The following is a 19,011-nucleotide window of genomic DNA, read 5'->3' on the forward strand; positions in this document are numbered from 1 at the left end:
GCCGGTCCTCCTCACTCCATAGTGCCCGCAAATTGCATGTGGACTGCTTTTGACTCCATATATGGCCTCTCGCATCCGGGCCGGAGGGTCTTGCAGAAACTGGTTGCACTGAAGTTTATGTGGCGTGGCATTAGAAAGGACATGCGTGATTGGACTGCTGCCTGTGTGGAGTACCAGAGGGCAAAGATTTAACTGTCATGTTCAGGTGCCATTGTCACCTTTTGAGGTCCCTGAGTGAAGGTTTGACCATGTCAATGTGAACCTTGGTGGTCCTCTTGCCCCTCTCCTTACCATGGTGGACTGTACCACCAGGTGGCCAGATGTTGTCCCTCTAGCATCAACAGTGGCCACAGACGTGACTCAAGCATTCATCAGTACCTGGATTGCTCAGTTTGCACCCCATCTGATATTTCCTCTGACTGCAGTCCCTATTTTATTTCAGACTTCTGGGCTGTGAAGGCCCAGAACCTTGGCGTTAGGCTACATCACACCACTGCATATCACCCACAGTCTAATGGCCCACGTGAGGGGTTTCACCTCTCCTTAAAGGCTGATCTGAGGGCTTCCCTGACCGATGAGTATTGGCATAATTGTCTCCCATGGGGCTCAGAACAGCTCCAAAAGAGGACTTGAAGTCATTCATGGCTGAGTTGGTATACAAGCAGCTATTACAAGTGCCAAGTGATTTCCTTCTGGCATGGCCTCTCAACAACATTCCATTCTCCTCAGTAAATTCAATCCCTTTTCACCTCCCATCATGGTGTACAACATTCTCGGGTTCTTGTTGACCTACATTTCACATCATTGGTTTTTGTCTGCCACGATGCACACCAACATCCCTTTAGGTCCTGTGGTGAACTACATATACCTGTCTGGACTGCTCCTGTGGCTCCTCCCACAGACCCCTGCTGACTGCTCCTGCGGCTCCTCCCACAGACCCCTGTATAAAGGCGATTGAGGCCTGAGCCCGGCCTCATTCTCCAGGATGTAGTTTTGTTCATTCTTCCAGTCAATAAAAGCTGATATCTTGCTTCTTACGTCTCAGAGTGAGTTATTGATGGTGCATCAGGTCCCCTTACAATAGAACAGTGAGAAAAGACTTTTATCATAGATAAATGAAGTACACCTGAAGGTATTTCAGTAGATCACCTTTAACCAGCCCACCAAGATTTGGAGGATTCTGCAAGCATGCCCCTGATGTCAAGACATGACTACAAGTGTGTCAACACACACCTGGACGAGCCAAAGCTTCCTGTTGTACTCCACCCATGGAACATAGGACCCAATCTGGGTGACTCGTCCGAGCTCCGGACAGGCTCATAAAATCAGTTTAGTGAATTCTGCGGCAGCCTGTGTAGGGTAATGTAACTGGCGGAAATGTACATAATTCACAACCACCCACATTTGAGTTGGGGTTGAATTTAAGATGCTGGTCTGACATGATGATGTAATTATGTAAAGTTTTTACCACGCTTTGAGTTCAGTGTTTGGAGTATAATAAATGAGTTGTTAGAGCTTTTGTTAAATATAAAATACCTCCGCCGTTTATATTTGTGGAAACCTTCTATATTGCTACAATATTTCTACCCAGTATATTACTATTACATTACTCCAACCTACAATATTACTACTACCATATTATTACTACCTACTATATTACTATAATTGAACAGGGCTATGATGAGGCTACAACATGAGAACTGTGTGCTGTTTTGGTCTCCTTATTTGAGGATAGATGTTCTTGCTATGGAAGGAAGGCTGTGAAGTTTCATTAGGCAAATTCTGAATTTGACCGACAAAATATGAAAGCAAAATGGGTCAACTGGGCTTGTACAAGTCACAGGGAAAATTATTGGAGAATAGGATTGCTTGATGAGCTGCAATAGCTTCCTCTATGTCACCAGGAAATTCAAAATATATATCTAAATTCACTCAAATTTAGAAACATGAGGGGAGAATTCATTGAAATATAAAATCCAATAGGGAGTGAGCAGGCTAAAGGCAGATAATATAGGATGCTCCCAATGGTTTGGAGTCCAGAATCAGAGACCCCAGTCTTCAGAATGTAGGGTAAAGCATTTAGGAGAAAGAATGAAGAGAAATTTCTTCCCCAAAAAGGTTGGTGAATCTGTGGGATTTTCTTACTGCAAATGCAGTTAAGGCCAAGTCATTACATGCATTTAAGAAGTTTGGTATAAAATTAAAGACTCTAGGGATATAGGGAGAAAGTAGGAACAGGTTATTGAATTAGTGATCAACTCTAATCACACTGAATGACAGAAAAGTTCAAGGTACCAAGTTACCTGCTACTAGTTTCTATGTTCCTATTCTACTATCTTCACATAAAGCCAAAGCCTGATATTGGGAGGGGGGGCACACTTGTCAGAGACCGTAATGTTCTAGATTGGTTTACTTGAACCTTAAACTCAGTGGTTTGTTCATACAGATAAAATGAAAATGACTGATAAATAGAGACAATAATTCAAAATAAAAGGGAAATAAAAAGATTTAAGTACTGTATAAAAAAAAGCATAAAGTACCTGAAGTTTTAAAGTAGCTTTCTTGCTGACATCGCTTTCAACAGAACAGGTAAAGTGGTCTCCAAAACAGGGATAACTGGTGTTTTTCACAATTTTTGTGTCCCATTGATGAAGAATACATTGGTACTGAAGTAAGCTGATGAATAGCTTTGTTCGAATGAAGGAGTCTGTAGTCCGTTTGGCATGTCGAGCAGGAAGATTAAATGCTTGTAAAATTGTCAGTTGTAGCTTTGATTGTATTTTATCGTACGATAGAGAAAATTTTAATTTTCCTGTAAGCTCATAATTTGATTCAGCAACAAGATCTTCATTTGATTGTATCAGTTTAAGATGATCAGAAGAACTGTGAAGATAATGATTTAGCTTTTGTATACTCTCTTGGAGCTTGTATACCTTTAAAAAAAGTCATGTACACACATCAACTGCATTAATTTACATATAACAACTTTTTTCATAGCTAAATACAGTAAGTGTATTATCAATCCTGAAATGTACTTGCCTTGTAATCGTGTAGTTTCATGTTCGAATACTCATCTTTATCTGATTTAGCCAGGAAGTCTGAAGAATTATTTTGTGTTGACAAGTTGCTTTTCTCTGTATATTTTTTCTTGGGTTTAATCTTTGTATCTATAAATGTAATATAGTTTAAAAATTACACAGCAAATGTACATTAATTATTAAAATCACAGTTATTTTTTGGGAACTTGTAACTTAAAGATAAATTTTGCTATAGCTGCATCTTAGAGCATGAAGGGATATGAGGAGAAGGCAGAAGATGGGGGCTGAGAGAGAAATGGATCAGACATGATGAAATGGCGAAGCAGACCTGATGGGCAAAATGGCCTAATTCTGCTCTTACTGTACATCTTCAGTCTTATGGTCTTATTTTGAAGGATGTAAGTGTTCTGGAAGAAGACACAAACTCACAATATTTTTTTATGCATTGTAATGTGCACCTTGAGTGTTTGGTGATATCCCGAGAAGACATGTCAGCAGCTATATTTCATTAGGAGTTTGAGGAGATTTGGCATGTCACCAAAGACTCCAGCAAATTTCTACAGATGTATTATGGAGAGAATTCTAATTGGTTGCATCACCATCTGGTATGGAGGGGCCACTCCAGAGGACTGGAAAAAGCTGCAAAGGGTTGCCAACTCAGCGAACTCCTCCATGGGCACTAGCCTCCTCAACATCGAGGACATCTTCAAAAGGCAATGCCTTAAAAAGATGGCATCCATCATTAAGGACTTCCATCACCCAGGATATGCTCTCTTCTCATTACTGCTATCAGAGAGGAGGTACAGGATCCTGAAGACACATACCCAATGCTTTAGGAATAGCAATGGACAATGAACCAGCCTATGAACACTACCTCACTATTTTTGCTCTATTTTTGAATTATTTATTTAAACTATTTTTAAAAAATGTATTTCTTCTTGTAATTTATAGCATTTTTATGTATTGTACTATTCTGCATCTCCAAAACAATAAATTTCATAACATACTGCATGTCAGTGATAGTATTCTGATTCTGAGAAGGCCGGTACTAAAGTTGATGCCAAGAGAATTAAAGGACATGAGGGAGATTAGGCTAAGTGGGGGAAGAGGATTGATGGGAATACTCTGAGATTGACCAAATAATTAATAAACAAATGTCCTCCTTCTAAGGCATAGAATATCCTTAATGGAGCCATCCACATAAATACTCTATTGTGTTGCACTCGGTCAAGGGATATGGAGTAAAATTAATTGCAGTGCATTCTGCAGTACACTGGACTAATCTTGTGCAATTTTCTGACACTTTTATGATTGCTGTATATGTTTTGGCAGAGGAAGTCTTCTCATCTTACTAGCTGCCTTCCTTAATTGAAGATTGCCACTGGCCAGTTTTCATGTCCCACCATTTTGAAAATGTCTCAAGATGTGGAGGGGCACAAGCATTCATATTCCCTCTCTGCACAGTTCTTTGTTATAAACAGCATAGCCACAGCACCCCATACCTTGATTAGTATGAGACTAATTAAGGTAGCACAGTTGTGGGATCATCCCCAAGGTGGGAGCTGAGGTAACACAATGGCATGTTGTTGGAAATGAAGCTGGTGCATTATGAAATGCTACAGAAATATAATCGGTATCTCTTGATTCCTGGTTGCGTCTTTCTGCTGGTATTTAATAATTTAATGTTGCTATCAATGAAGAGTAATGATGTTTTCTTTACAATATATGGATTTATGCCATTGACATGCTATATACGCACTGTCCTCTTTGTAGGATACCTCCTGTGCCTAATAAAGTGGCCATGCAGTGTGTGGTCATAGTCTTCTGTTGCCGTAGTTTGTCCACTTCAGGATTCAATGTTTTGTGCATTCAGCGATGCTCTTCTGCACGCCACTGTTGCAACATGTGGTTATTTGAGTTACCGTTGCCTTTCTGTCAGCTTGAACCTGTCTAGCCTTTCTCCGCTGACCTCTCTCATTAACAAGGTATTTCCCCCCCACAGAATTGTCACTCATTGCAGGTTTTTTTTTGTTTTTTGCACCATTCTCTGTGAACTCTAGAACAGGGGTTCTCAATCTGGGGTCTATGGACCTCTTGCTTAATGGTATTTGTCAACAGCATAAAAGAGGTTGGGGACCCCTACTCTAGAGACTGCTGTACATGAAGATCACAGGATATCAACAGTTCCTGAGACACTCATACCACCCTGTCTGGCACCAACAATCATTCCACAGTCAAAGTCACTTAAATCACATTTCTTCCCATTCTGATTTTGGTTTGAACAACAAATGAATCTCTTGACCATGTCTGGAAGCCTTTGTGCATGGTGTTGTTGCCATATGATTGGCTGATTATATATTTGCATTAATGAGCAGGTATACCTAATAAAGTGGCCACTGGATATAAAGTTACATAGTTAACAGCTGGAATGAGATGCTAAGCACAAAGCCATTTCAAACATCTGCTTTTAAAAGTTTATTTAGAACCCACCTGTTGATTTCTTTGCTCTTGTATGTTTGCGGTAGAGGTAGATCTGCCATCCCAGAATTATCATTGATATCAGGAAAAAAAGAACCACTGCCACCAATACACCAATTTTTATTGTGTTGCTCAGGTGAATGTGTAGACTTTGAATAAGTGGCAAGCTTTTGCCAGGTTTAGCCATGCTCCATCTGTGAATGAAAGATAGAGTAAAGGAATTCAAGGAACAGGTTCTCATTGCAAGATTTAAGAAGTACTCAGACACAATATTGTATACAATAGTTTGATCTTGAACTTAAGAGCTACATGGAATTTCAAGGGCTTGAATGACTTTGATTGTGGGCCACACAAACCAGCACAATTCGGACTTCTTGTGGCTTGTAGGTTGTCATGCATTTTACCAATGGATTTGTGATGGTTGCAGGGCGGTGGCACTGATTTTCCAAGCTAAAATGTAATGGAACCACTCCCACATTGCCTTGATGGGTAAAAATATTAAGAAGAAGATCTATTGGGAATGAACAGTAGTAGAAGAGAATGATCCAGTGATGTCCTTCTTAGGATGTGTGTGAAAATGTGGTAGAAAAGCAGATTATCCATAGCAATAGTTGGTTTTGGGAAGTCTTAGATATTGCGGGGTTGAGGCACGAAGAAACACTCTTGGTGCTGGGCTCACCATGATGTCCAGGGCCTTGTCATAGATTCTAACTGCCTTATTTGCAATTGTTCCATGGGTGCTGGTTAGTAGAGGGCCTTTGTCTTGTAGGTGGCTAGTGGAGTCAATCTTTCATTATGCTTCAGTGAAGGAGTCAATGGTGATTTTACGTTTTGATGCCAAGCGGTTACAAATGTATTTTTGTATTGCAATTAATGATACTGGCGAGATCGTAAAGTGGGGATGATCAAGAGTAATCAGTTTCCGGACCATTCTACAAGTCTTGGAAGGTAAGTGGGTGGGCGAGTGGCTTGAAAGGGATGTATGTGAGAAGCTCGGAGGTGGTAAAGGACTGAAGGAGAAGTAATCTACCAGGAGAGCACAATAGACTATGAAATAAAAAGAAGAAGCTGGGGAACCAGAGGTAGGGCAGGTAGGAGAAAAGGAAAGTGTGAGTGCCACCAGGCTAAAGCAAAACCAAGTGTGTGGGATAGGGGAACAGAAGCTGGAAAACCTGATGTTCATGCAGTCAGGTTGGAGACTACCAAGACAGAACACAATGAAGCCAGATACAGGTTGGAAGAGCAACACCTCATATTCCACCTTGATGGTCTCCAACCTGATGGCATGAACATGGATACCTCTAATTTCCAATAACAATTCCCCTCTGTTTTCCCTCAGTCTGGCGTCCCTCTCACTACTTTTCTTCTCCTCCCCTGCCCTCATGATCTGCCTATCACTTCCCTTTGGGGAGGAGCTTCTCCAAGTAAATCCAGAGAAAACCATTTTGGAGCAGATGTTCTAAAAATATACTTTTTGACGCACGTATAACCAAATTTAGCTTATGAAGTATTATCAGAGGATTTGTTTTTTTTTCTAACTTAAATCAGCAATTAATTTTTGAGAGCATTTTGTGAATACTGGAAAGCTTGATTACAGAGAATTAAAGAGCAACAAATCCTCTGCAAGAATTTCCTTGGATTCCTAAACTTCAAGGTGCCTGCATCACTGAATAATAAGTATACAGGTCTTTAGGAGACTTTAATGGGAAAAACTTGAGAAGTTAGATTTTAAAAAGTGTCTCACTATCTTCTCCTAATGTTATAATTTATGGTAATGCTAAGCATCCTATTTGGCACCTTGACTTAGTAACTGTATTCACTTACATGTCATTATCTGCATTAATTAATCTGTCAGCTATCAACTCCTGTAATGCGCAGTAAGGTCTCACTGCTAATATATTGGCCTCTCTGTAATGTTTTACTGCTAAGGAAATGGTTTCTCTGTAGCAGCAATGTTTGGATCATGATTAGAGATAATGTGGCTTTGGAATGTGTGCTATCCAATGAGCGGGATGTTGTTCTATCTTGTGGGTCTGGAGGCAGGGATTTCGTGGTCTTTTGCCAGGGAGAGGTGAGGAGAGAAGACACGAATGGAGAGAGTTAGTAGACCACCAGACAGAGTGGACTTGGAGCGAAGGTCTGAGGGTTGGCTACGCTTGGAGGAGGTTGACAGGGAACAAATGGACAGAACCATGAGCTCCAACATTGCGCATTAGACTGTTTCATGAGAATGGGCCCCCTTCTTTTTTCTGTTTCTTTACTAACCATATAGCCAAATAAAGTATTATAAATCTCACTCGTTTAATCGCATGTTGTGTACAGTTTGTCATCTTGTGGTACTTATTTGTAACAGGGGACACATCATGCAGCATCCATCCAAACGAGATTTTTCAAGTTTGGCCGGGCCAAGGGCTGTCTTCTCCTAGATTAAGCCACTAGCCGAACTGAGAGTGACACTTCTAAAACAGGATTCAGACTTTGGATAATAGTTTGACTGTTTACAAGATCATCGATGGCAACTATTTCCCCTTTAACACCACATGCATTTGGCTCATCTGCAATGACTTGAACAGGTCAAGGTGACCTTGGTAGGGTCTTGGTTCATGCACAGTGGGTGCTATTAAAAACTCGTATAGATCTCCTAATTTGTATGTTACCTTTACAACAATTAGAAGTACTTTTTCTGTAGTGATCCATAGAACCATCCTAGGTCATTTAAAAATGTAAGAAAACAACAATAGAAAAATATTTTAAAATATTGCATTTCATTTTGCATGGTCACTACACATACTTGGAAAAGAGTAAGTGTTGGTATTAAAGATACTGAGCTCTACAGAATACAATTACATTTAATTATATGGTTCTACTGGTACAAAGTGACCTGCTTGATCAACAGCCCATGAACTACCCTGAGCATTCATTTACTCCGCCACCTGTGCACAATGTTGCAGTTTGTTTGACCTACAAAATAAACACCGGTTCCCTAGGCTACTCTAACAGCACCTCTCAAATTTCAGAGCTCTACCACAAGGAAGGCAAAGACAGCATTTGTATTAAAGCTCAAAGTACATTTATTATCAATGTATACCATATACAACCTTGACACGCACCACTTTACAGGCAGCCTCTAAATAAGGAAACCCGATAGACCACATTAAAAAAAAAGACTGTCAAACACCCAATGTACAGAAAAAAACAGATAACATTCAGAACTGAAGTTCAGGGAAGTGGGTCCACAGCCACGAAGCCAGTCGTCACTGCAGCCCATCCAGGAGCCTGTTAGTTTGCAGGCCACAATCTCAGTTCAGCACAGAGGCGAATAAACTTCGTGCAGCAGCCAGCTGATCACCAGCCTGTCCCTTGCCTCATGTCGCACCAACCTGGCCTTTTCAATCTGGCTCGGCACCTAAATCATCCAAACCTCAGGTCATTTCTAGTTCTCAGACCCAGGCCCGGGCCCCACTTTGACTCCCTTAAGGGCTATTAACAATTAACAAAACTGCTGGCTTTACCAGTGACACCCAGATCCCAAAAATTATTTTAACAATTTAACTTTTGGAGAGTTACTGTACATATTGAAGGAAATGGTCACGTGAGCTACCATGTACAATTTGTACACATGTAAAACAGTGGATATACAATTTACACAAACTGTCTTCATGGTCAGGTCCTTCCATGTTACAAACATCTGACCTGTGGACACCCTGTATAAATGAATGAGTGTTTGGGAGACCGGTGGGATGGATGGAGATGAATTTTTCAGCTACTGCAGGGCTGCAAGCATCTTTGACTGAGTGGGAACAGGGCATTTCCGCAGGCCTTCTCGTCCCCTGAACCACGACTATCAGAGGCTGGTCAAATAGGACAGAGCTGAGAGTGCTGATCAGAGTCATCCACTCACCCAATCGGTGAGGCGAGCTGGCGGCTGCTCTTCCCATTCCGACCAATCACATCCATTTCTGTGGTCCCCTTCCACATGTTTTTGTAACTCCAACTTACAAACAGGTCAGGTTACAAAGCACTGGTGAAGTTTCACTTGGAGTATTGCGAGCAGCTTATCGTAGAAAGGATGTGCTGAAACTGGAGAGGGTTCAAAAGAGGTTCAAGAAAATAATTCCAGGATTGAATGACTTGTCACATGAAGAGCGGTAGATGGCTCTGGGCCTGTATTCACAGGAATTCAGAAGAATGAGGGGTGATCTCATTGAAACCTATCAAATGGTAACAGGGTGAATGTGGAGTGAATGTGCGAGAGTCTAAGGCCAGAGGACTCAGCTTCAGAATAGAGGGGCGTTCATTTAGAACAGAGATGAAGAGGAATTTCCTTAGGCCGAGTGTGATGAATTTCTGGAATTTGTTGCCACAGGCAGCAGTGGAGGCCAAGTCTTTATGTATATTTAAGGTAGAGATGATAGATTCTTGATTGGACAGGACATGAAGCAGTGTGGGGGAAGACAGGAGACTGGGACTATGTGGAAAATTGGATCAGCCATGATGAAAAGGCAGGGCAGATTTGATGGACCAAATGGGTCAATTCTGCTCCTGTATCTTATGGTTTTAAGTCATATTTAATATGTTTATTCAAGTTAAAACAGCATGAACCAGAATTACCAGTCCTTTGTTCTATTGCCTCTATTAACTCTAGCAGTACCATGCCTTTTCATAGCTTTATGTTAATGAAGTAAGTTTTGCTGTTTTCCTTCAATATTTGTCCTGTCGTTTTGCTCATGTAGGCTCACCTAGTGGTACCATTCATGGCAAAGGTAATGAGGGTTATGTGGGGAACTGGTGGTGCATATCACTAACATTTGCTGTGTAACTTTCCACAGCATTCTGACACACCAAGGTTAACTCCAGTAGTTTTGCTAGATACTTCAAAAGCTCAAAGTGTGTGAATTGTTCATTAAGTAACACAACTACTGTGACTGGAGAAGTATAAAGTTAGGGCTCTTTAAGAATGACCCGTGATTGTTCTTGAGCATGTCTAATTAAGTAGTAACAGAAGAAATTCTGCAATGCTGGAAATCCAAAGCAACACACACACAAAATTCTGGAAGAACTCAGCAGGTCAGGCAGCATTTATGGAAATTAATAAATAGTCAACACTTTAAGATGAGACTGAAACGCCGATGGTTTATTCATTTCCATAGATGCTGCCTGACCTGCTGAGTTTCTGCAGCATTTTGTGCCTAACTAATTAAATTAAATATTTCCTGTGACATTTTGGCAATTTAACTGTGAGAGTTTGCAAGCACTGGCCATAAACCCATGGGAGCTCTTCAATAGGGAAGGACTAGTCATGACAGGCTCCTAATATCTAATCAACCATTCTCTTATGTCTGGAGTAATTTTGTAGAATTAAGGATACATAGGATGCTAAAGGCTGATTTCCCAAATATGCAGATAACATCAAATAGGATTAAAAGAAACAGGGAGTATTACTCAGCATGAAATGTCAAATTTATTTAATTTTTAACTAAAACGCTTCCAAAATCGACCACACATGAAATATGTTAACTTCAGTTCATAGCAAATGAAACCTGACTCTGTTTTATTAGTTCTTGGCACAGCAACGTACTGTGTGCTCCTTACATAAGAGGAATGTAAATAAACAGGTTTGTTTTCTATGGAAATCATTATTTGCCGTATGTATGCAAAATAGTATCTGTCACACCTTCATGTAAAACCAGCTATTTTCTGCTCTTTTGCCATCTAATCAAAATCCTTCTGCAAATCTTGCCATAGGCACCTTCAGTTCCAAGTATCACTGAAATCACTTCTTCACTCAAACACAGCAGCATTCAGTATTAAGAATATTGACCGAGTTTGGTCTCAGCCAGAAAACGTTTGATAATTTTAGATGTGAATTTTATAGCAGGTAATAATATTTACATCAAAGAGATGTTGCAAATCATTGGCATTCTGGGCAAGAATGGATTTGCTTCCTTGTCTTGCTCCCTATGAGTTCATAGTTAAACTAGACTTGATCAGCATTCATGTAGAAAACCAGGTGAAATAGCCTCATTGCCTCAGGGAAACAGATGATCTAATCAGCAGAATGAATTCATTTATTGACAAGACTATGGTCACATTGCAAACGTTACAAAATTTACGTCTGTATTCAAAATCTTGGCCACAGTAAAACGATCTCATTTCTATTTGGCACCGAGTATCAGCCAATGCATTAGAAACATCTTGAACTGGTAGAAAACAGAGACTGAATATGATTCAATCTTAAATACAAAGCAAACTACAATAATTTTGCTATTAATGTTAAGCAATAAAAACATATTTCCCTCATCTTTTTGTACACTTTCTTGAAGATTCAGCTGAGGAAATGGTGTGAAATGATCTGTTCAGGTGGACAGTAGTGCTATTTTGAGAGTTAATTGTGCTGGTAAAGATATATTGCAACAGGATGCAGGGAACAGCTTAGAAAGGTGATTATTTTTATAATTAATTTTGCTGCAGCTGTATTGAGAAAGTCCCAGACTAACTGGTTCGGTTTATGTGTGAGAAAATTCCAAGAGAAACCAATTGGACAGCTCTTTGTTCACCAGATTTACAGATGTCTGAAGAACCTCGATACTGAAAAATGCTGTTGAAATTGAAAATAATTTTTGAAAAAGATTTCATTTGTGGTGCGAAAGTCAGGCCAAAGTTACATTATTTTACAGCTAGTACCTGTGATAGGAGTGTATTTTGTAATTTCTAATCAGACATGGGAATGAGTGTCTTGGTAAGCAGAATTTATTGCACATCCCTAGATCCACATCTGTATTATAAGATCATAAGATAAAGGAGCAGTACAAGACCATTCAGCCCATCGAGTCTGATTGGTCATTCCATCATGGTTGATTTATTATCCCTCATAACCCCATTCTCTTGCCTTTTCCCTATAACCTTTGACACCCTGACTAATAAAGAGCTTATTACCCCCCACTTTAAATGTACTCAATGACTTGAACTCCACAACCATCCATGGCAATAGGATCCACAGATCATTCCTCAACTCTGTTCTACATGGATGGCCATCTATTCTGAGGCTGTGCCCTCTGGTCCTAAATTCATCCACTATAGGAAACATCCTCTCCACTTCCACTCTATCTCGGCCTTTCAATATTTGATAGGTTTTAATGCGATCCCCAGAGCAGAGGATTAAAATAAACTCCTACACTTTTAAGAAAATATGATCGCATTTCAGTGAATCATCTCGTGGTTACTCGTTTCAACTCAGTCTTATCTGATGCTGGCTGTGATGAAGAGAAGGAAAAGTTGCTTTTTAGAAACAATTCCACATATTTAATTCCGTTCCTCTCTCTATTTCAAAGTCCACTGGAAATTCGAATAGTTCTTCCCACAACACACTCACCAACTTCTGCCCCTTTTACTCAGTGGGAGGCGCAATAGCTGGAGGTTACTGCAGTTTTCAGCAGAAACTATTTGAATACAGTGCTGTGCATGGAGTCTCTCTTCCTACTTGTGCTTTCTGATATTAATTTCCTTAAAAATGAAGATGAAAGAACTGTGTTGTTAAACACACACATGGTGAATGCAAATTGCTGAGAACAATACACAGCATGTCAACGTACGTGTACCCAGAGAGGAAATCTCACAGGATGGACAACACCCACCACTGGGATGGAAAGCACAATTAAAATACTGCAAATACCATGTATTGACCATCGTCAACACGAAAGAATCTATCCACCACTATTCACATACAGTAGTGTTACAATTCTGCTTAAGTTACTTCCATCGTGCTTTTAGGTAGGGATCAGTGCTAGCTTGTGCTGATTTGGAGTGGAGAAAGTGCAGATATTGTTATTGAGAAGGTTGATATGGAAATAAAAGAAATGTTATTTCTGAACAGTACACAAACACTACCATGTTATTCTGTTTCCTTCTATCTATCTAATGACTTAAGGTAATTTTTATGTCTTGCAATGACACAAAACAAGAAATTTCATGACATTTGTCAGTGATAATAAACCTGATTCTGATTCTAAAAGAATTTTTTTTGGAAAATGGCAAATGTCTCCTGTAAATGACAAAGCTTAACTTTGTTATCCTCTTCAGCTTTGCACTGACCTCCATGCTTGCTCATTCAGTACACCCATGTTTTACAACGGTACTATTTCAATCAGGTACTTGGATTCATTATCAGACCATAAGATATAGGAGCAGAATTAGGCCATTTGGCCCATCAAGTCTGCTCCACCATTTTATCATGGCTGATCCAATTTTCCTCTCAGCCTCAATCTCCTGCCTTCCCCACAACCCCCCCCCCCCCCACCATCCTCCCCATAGCTCTTCATGCCCCGACCAATCAAGAATATATCAAACTCTGCTCTCGTAAATATACAGAAAGACTTGGCCTCCGCAGTTGTCTGTGGCAACAAATTCCACAGATTCACCACTCTCTGGCTGAAGAAATTCCTCCTCATCTCTGCTGTAAAAGGACGCACCTCTACTCTGAGGCTTGTCCTCTGGTCTTAGACACTCCCACCACAGGAAACATCCTCACCTCATCCACTCTATCAAGGCCTTTCACTTTTCAATAGGTTTTGATTAGGTCAGTCCTTATTCTTCTAAATTCCAGTGAATATAGCCAATCTGCCCACATGGATATTGGACCCCCTCAGCTTCAGGTGTAACCCATCCCTTTTGTACAAGTCATACCTTCCCAAGAGATCCCAATGATCCATAAATCTGATCGCTTGCCCCCTGCACCAATTCTTCAGCTACACATTCATCTGCCAAATCATCGTATTCTTATCCTCACTGGCACAAGGCACATGAAGCATTTCAAAGGTAACTACCCTGGAGGTCCTGTTTCTCAGCTTTCTACCTAGCTCCCTAAAATCTCTCTTCAGGACCTCCTCACCTTGTCTACCTGTATCATTGATGCCAATATGTACCAAGACTTCTGGCTGCACACCCTTGCCCTTGAGAATGCCATGGACCCCATCCAAGACATCCGAGATCCTGGCACCAGGGAGGCAACATGCCATCCAGGTTCTCTATCGGACCCTCAGAACCTTGTCTCTGTTTCTGTGACTAAGGAATCTCCTATCACCACTGCAGTCCTCTTCACCTCTCTGCTCTCCTGAGCCACAGCACCAGACTTGGCGCCAGAGACCCAGTGGCTCTCCCCGGTAGGTCGATCTCCCTCAATAGTATCTAAAGTTGAATACTTATTATTGAGGGGAACGGCCACACATGTATTCTGTACTGACTGCATTTCCTTTCCTTTTCCTGACAGGCACCCAGTTGCCTGTCTCCTGCAACCTCGGGGTGAGTACCTCCCTGTAGCTCCTGTGTGTCACCTCCTCATTCTCCTGTAAGAGTCAAAGGTTATCAATTTGCAGCTCCAATTCCTTAATACATTCTGCAGCTTGTTGTACCTGGTGCAGATGTGTTTATCCAGGAGACTGGACATCTCCCAGACTTCCCATATCCCACACACAGTACAAAACACTGTCCCTGGAGCCATTCTCATTAATCCAGAATGATTACTGGCTTTTTGTTCCAAGTTTTAAATGAGTGGACTCAACAGTATTTAAAGCATACTAAGACAAAAGTCCTGGAGCCTTGGACAAAGTTTCCTTCCATTTCTTTTTTCAGGACCTGGCAATAAAAACCTGGTTCAGTCTGTCCATTACTGAATAGAAGCAGCAAAGGAATAGAGTAAAAGCTGAACATTAAAGGTTACATTTATATAAAGTGAATTCTTTATAAAGAGCTTACACAGCAGTTTTCAAGTGGAACTACCAGTTGGGTAATCTCTTCACCATAGACACAAAAGGTATGCTTCATTTCCCCTGAGCCGATGTCCCAGATGATTACAGAGAATTCTACTGCACCTGACACCAGATAGCATTGATCGTATCGTGTTGTGTCTGGTGTGGGTACAACAGGCAAGTCACTTTGCCTCAGTGGCCAACCACGTAGTTGAAGGAACATTATCAGGTTCACCTGATACCATACTTGATGAGCTACATTGCAGAGTATAGGTTTGATCTATGGAAAGCTCACTGGCAAAAAGAGAACTACCTCAATAGATTGTCTTAGATTAAAGATTCATGGCTGCTCCTAGAGAAAGCAGAATTCATTTATACAGCACAGTGTAACAATCATAGGCATGCTGTGCATTGAAGGAATGGAATTCTTTTCTGCTAGCTGGAATGATGACCTTATACATTGCAGGGATGCAATCTTAGACTTCTTGAACCTTTGGAAGTCCTATCAAGGCAAAATTGTAGTGTTCTATAATGCACAATAGTATAGAAAGGTCATAACTGTTCCTGGCCATGGTGATTCAGGAGCCGGACGCCCAACAAACCAGGCTCAGGAGCAGTTACTACCCTTCAACCATCAGGCTCCTGAACCAGCATAGATAACGTCACTCACCTCAACACTGAACTGATTCCACAACCTATGGACTCTACAACTCATATTCTCAATGTTATTTTTTTTACATATATTATTACGTTTATGAAAGTTTAAAAACATTTTTTTTCTCTGCTCAAGCAGGTAAATCCTGAGGTGTGGGCCTAGCTAAGCATGCTCATTTCTCAATTGCTAGGAACTGTTGGACTATTCTAGTGGTGATTACTATTGCTAATTGCTTTTTTGTGTATTTGCAAAGTTTTGACTTCCTTTGCACATTGGTTGTTTCTGTGTTTGTATGTAGTTTTTCATTGATTCTATTGTATTTCTTTGTTCTACTGTGATTATCTGCAAAAAAGTGAATCTCAGGGTCGCATGTACTTTGGTAATAAATCTACTTTGTACTTCTGTGATGCACATAGTTCACAAGTAAAGGTACCAAACCCCTTATTCTAATACAATACTTACTTGTTCATTTGTATACAGCTGATCAGCTAAAGTTAGTGAGAATTCCAACCTGAAGCAATTCCGTATCATTAGGAGTGAGGAAATTGTTGGATCACTGACTCCATCATGGATATCCATTGGTTAAAAAGCAAGAATCCAAAAATAATGAGATTTTCTGAGACTTGGCTTGCTACAAGTGCACCTGACCCAATGTTAATCTTTCAGGAAAATAACTTGTGGCTGAAAGTATTATTTCCTTTTGTTTTTGTGACTCTGATATCCACCATCATGAAGTCTTTCTTGAGGCTGGTCACAACACACATTAACTGCAGCCTCCCAGACCACCTTGACCCACTACAGTTCATCTACTGCTGAAACAGGTCATCAGCGGACCTGGCCTTACACTTGTCTCTGGAACATCCAGACAATATAGACACCTACTTTATGCTATTAATTATTGGCTACAACTCCTCCTTCAATACTATAGTTCCAAACTCAACACCAAAACTCTGAGACTTGGGTGTCAACACCTCCTGCTGGAACCGGATCCAAAACTTCCTGATCACCAGAACCCAGTCAGTAAGGATGGGCTGCACCATCTCTGCCAGGATTATGCTGAACACTGGCACTCTATAAAGTTGCATGCTCAGCCCCTTACTTGGTACATGTGACAATAATAAACCGACTCTAATCAAACACAAGAAAATCTACAGATGCTAGAAATCTCAGCAACACACACACAAAATGCTGGAGGAACTCATCAGGCCAGGCAGCATCTACGGAAAAGAATAAATAGTCAATGGTTTGGGTTGGTCTTGCCTGATGAAGGGTCTCGTCCTGAAATGCCAACTGTTCACTCTTTTCCATCGAAGCTGCCTGGCCTGCTCAATTCCAATTCAAGATCAGTTATTTAAATTAGATTATTGATTTAATGAGTTTTTGTTTTAAAAAAGTTTTCTTCTTTTTTAGCATACAATCCCCAGTTACCAGATTTAGTAGAAAACAGCCAAAGAGGTTTTTCACTTATAAGGCATGGAAAGAACGGTTTATTCCCAATTTATATGTTGGCATTCTGACAGGAATCTATATTAAATATTTGACTTCACTAAAATATACACAAGGCACAGCTCTCGACTTGCAATAAGATTAGAATAATCCTTTCATAAATAACTTTACTTTGTTGAGCTGAGGCTTAAGTAACTCAAGTATTCATGAAACCTTCAAACTTAGAAGCATTTTTTCTGAATTTCAGAATAACATTGAATGTTGAACTGTAAAATACAAACAATCTCTCCCCACCACACTTTTCTTTGCAGATTGTAATGTTTATGTATTGTAGTACATTTGCACAAATATAATCCTTTGGGCCTTGAGAATATAAAATGCTGTTCAACAGCCAAGTTTGATCTTGTCTTAATTTACTTCTATACACAGTACTGGGAGTAGTAGCTGGATTATAGACAAGAGTGCAATTTCATAAAGCTTAGCTTTTGTTAGTTTGGAATTGTTGAAGCCAATTGTAACACATTAAATATACCATACCACAGGAATAAAAAATACATGTCTGTGTCTGATAAAATCTTAGAGCTAAAATTTTGACAACAAACAGTCATGGTACAATAATATTGGCAGAGACCAAAGTTGCAGATGATATACTCTGCAAATTTACAAGAGTCTAAAGTTGAGAATCAACACATTAACATACAGAAATGAAATAAGATTTTAAAAACATACAACTAAAAAATTAAATAAAAATACTATCAACTTTAGTTGTTTATGGAAATAAGCCCTATGGAAATTGGAAGTTTAGCTGAATGACAGTATTCATATCAAAGCAATGAAAATAATTGTCAATTTTAAGTTCAGGAATGTAAGAAGTCTATTCACTTTACCTGAAAAGTAACATACAGCAGAAAGGAAGAACCTTAGCTGACCATCTCAGACAGGATCTGCACCCAAGACTAAACTGCAAATAGACACGTTTAGAAAAAGTGAGGTAATATTCAAATTAGTGTCACATGGTGAATGCCTTAGTTAATAGTTAAACAATCCTCCTTCAGTTCAAAGCAGGTTTATTCTTGTCACTTAAGAATAAAGAAAGAAAATGTATTCCTTTATATTTTGTTGATTACTTGATACAACTTGGCAGAGTGCTGAATCAGGAAACAAAATGCAAATTACTAAGTGACAAAACTGCCAGAACAAACAATTGTTAAGGTGATTGATTGGAGCATGGAATAACAGAGTTGGGAAACATGCTTTTCAGCCCATCTTGTCTATGCCAACCAAGATGCCTATCTAAGTCAGTCCCATTTACCCATGAGGCTCATATCCATCTGATGGTCCGATGGTTCCCAAACTTCATTGGGTTCTGCCCCCTTGGCTCCCAGGCCACATATCCAGTGCCCCTCTCTCCCTTTCTGGCCATCGCATAAAAACTACAAATAATTTTGATTTATGATGCACAGTGAAAGAAAATAGGAACTGCAAATTCAAAGCAGTAACACATAATTGCAAAAAATATTCAAATCTGTTTAAAGCTGCAAATAAAATTATTTCTTTATTTAATTACAGTGAAACAATTTTCATCAACAATTATAGAGCCTACATTAGTAGTCCAGTTTTTCACTACTTCAATTGATTTTTCACCGTTCAA

General features: G+C 39.9%; 1 protein-coding gene and 1 long non-coding RNA gene across 2 annotated transcripts in view; both read right to left on the bottom strand.

Annotated features, from left to right (window-relative positions):
- The window catches only part of syt19 (synaptotagmin XIX), a 32,061-nt gene extending 29,066 nt beyond the window's left edge, over positions 1-2,995 (bottom strand). The window contains exons 1-2 of the mRNA XM_073050069.1: positions 2,987-2,995; positions 2,541-2,933 (exon numbers count right to left, since the gene is read on the bottom strand). Coding sequence (XP_072906170.1) covers positions 2,541-2,933; positions 2,987-2,995 — 402 coding nt within the window. The remainder of the gene's footprint in view (positions 1-2,540; positions 2,934-2,986) is intronic.
- Positions 2,996-3,043: 48 nt separating this feature from the next.
- LOC140729629 (uncharacterized) lies at positions 3,044-18,326 on the bottom strand. Its single transcript, XR_012099376.1, has 3 exons — positions 18,248-18,326; positions 5,529-5,710; positions 3,044-3,167 (listed from the first exon to the last, which is right to left on the bottom strand). It is a non-coding gene; the product is annotated as an uncharacterized lncRNA (long non-coding RNA).
- Positions 18,327-19,011: the final 685 nt, after the last annotated feature.

Source organism: Hemitrygon akajei, chromosome 6 (assembly GCF_048418815.1).
Source record: "Hemitrygon akajei chromosome 6, sHemAka1.3, whole genome shotgun sequence".
NCBI classification, from domain to species: Eukaryota; Metazoa; Chordata; class Chondrichthyes; order Myliobatiformes; family Dasyatidae; genus Hemitrygon; species Hemitrygon akajei.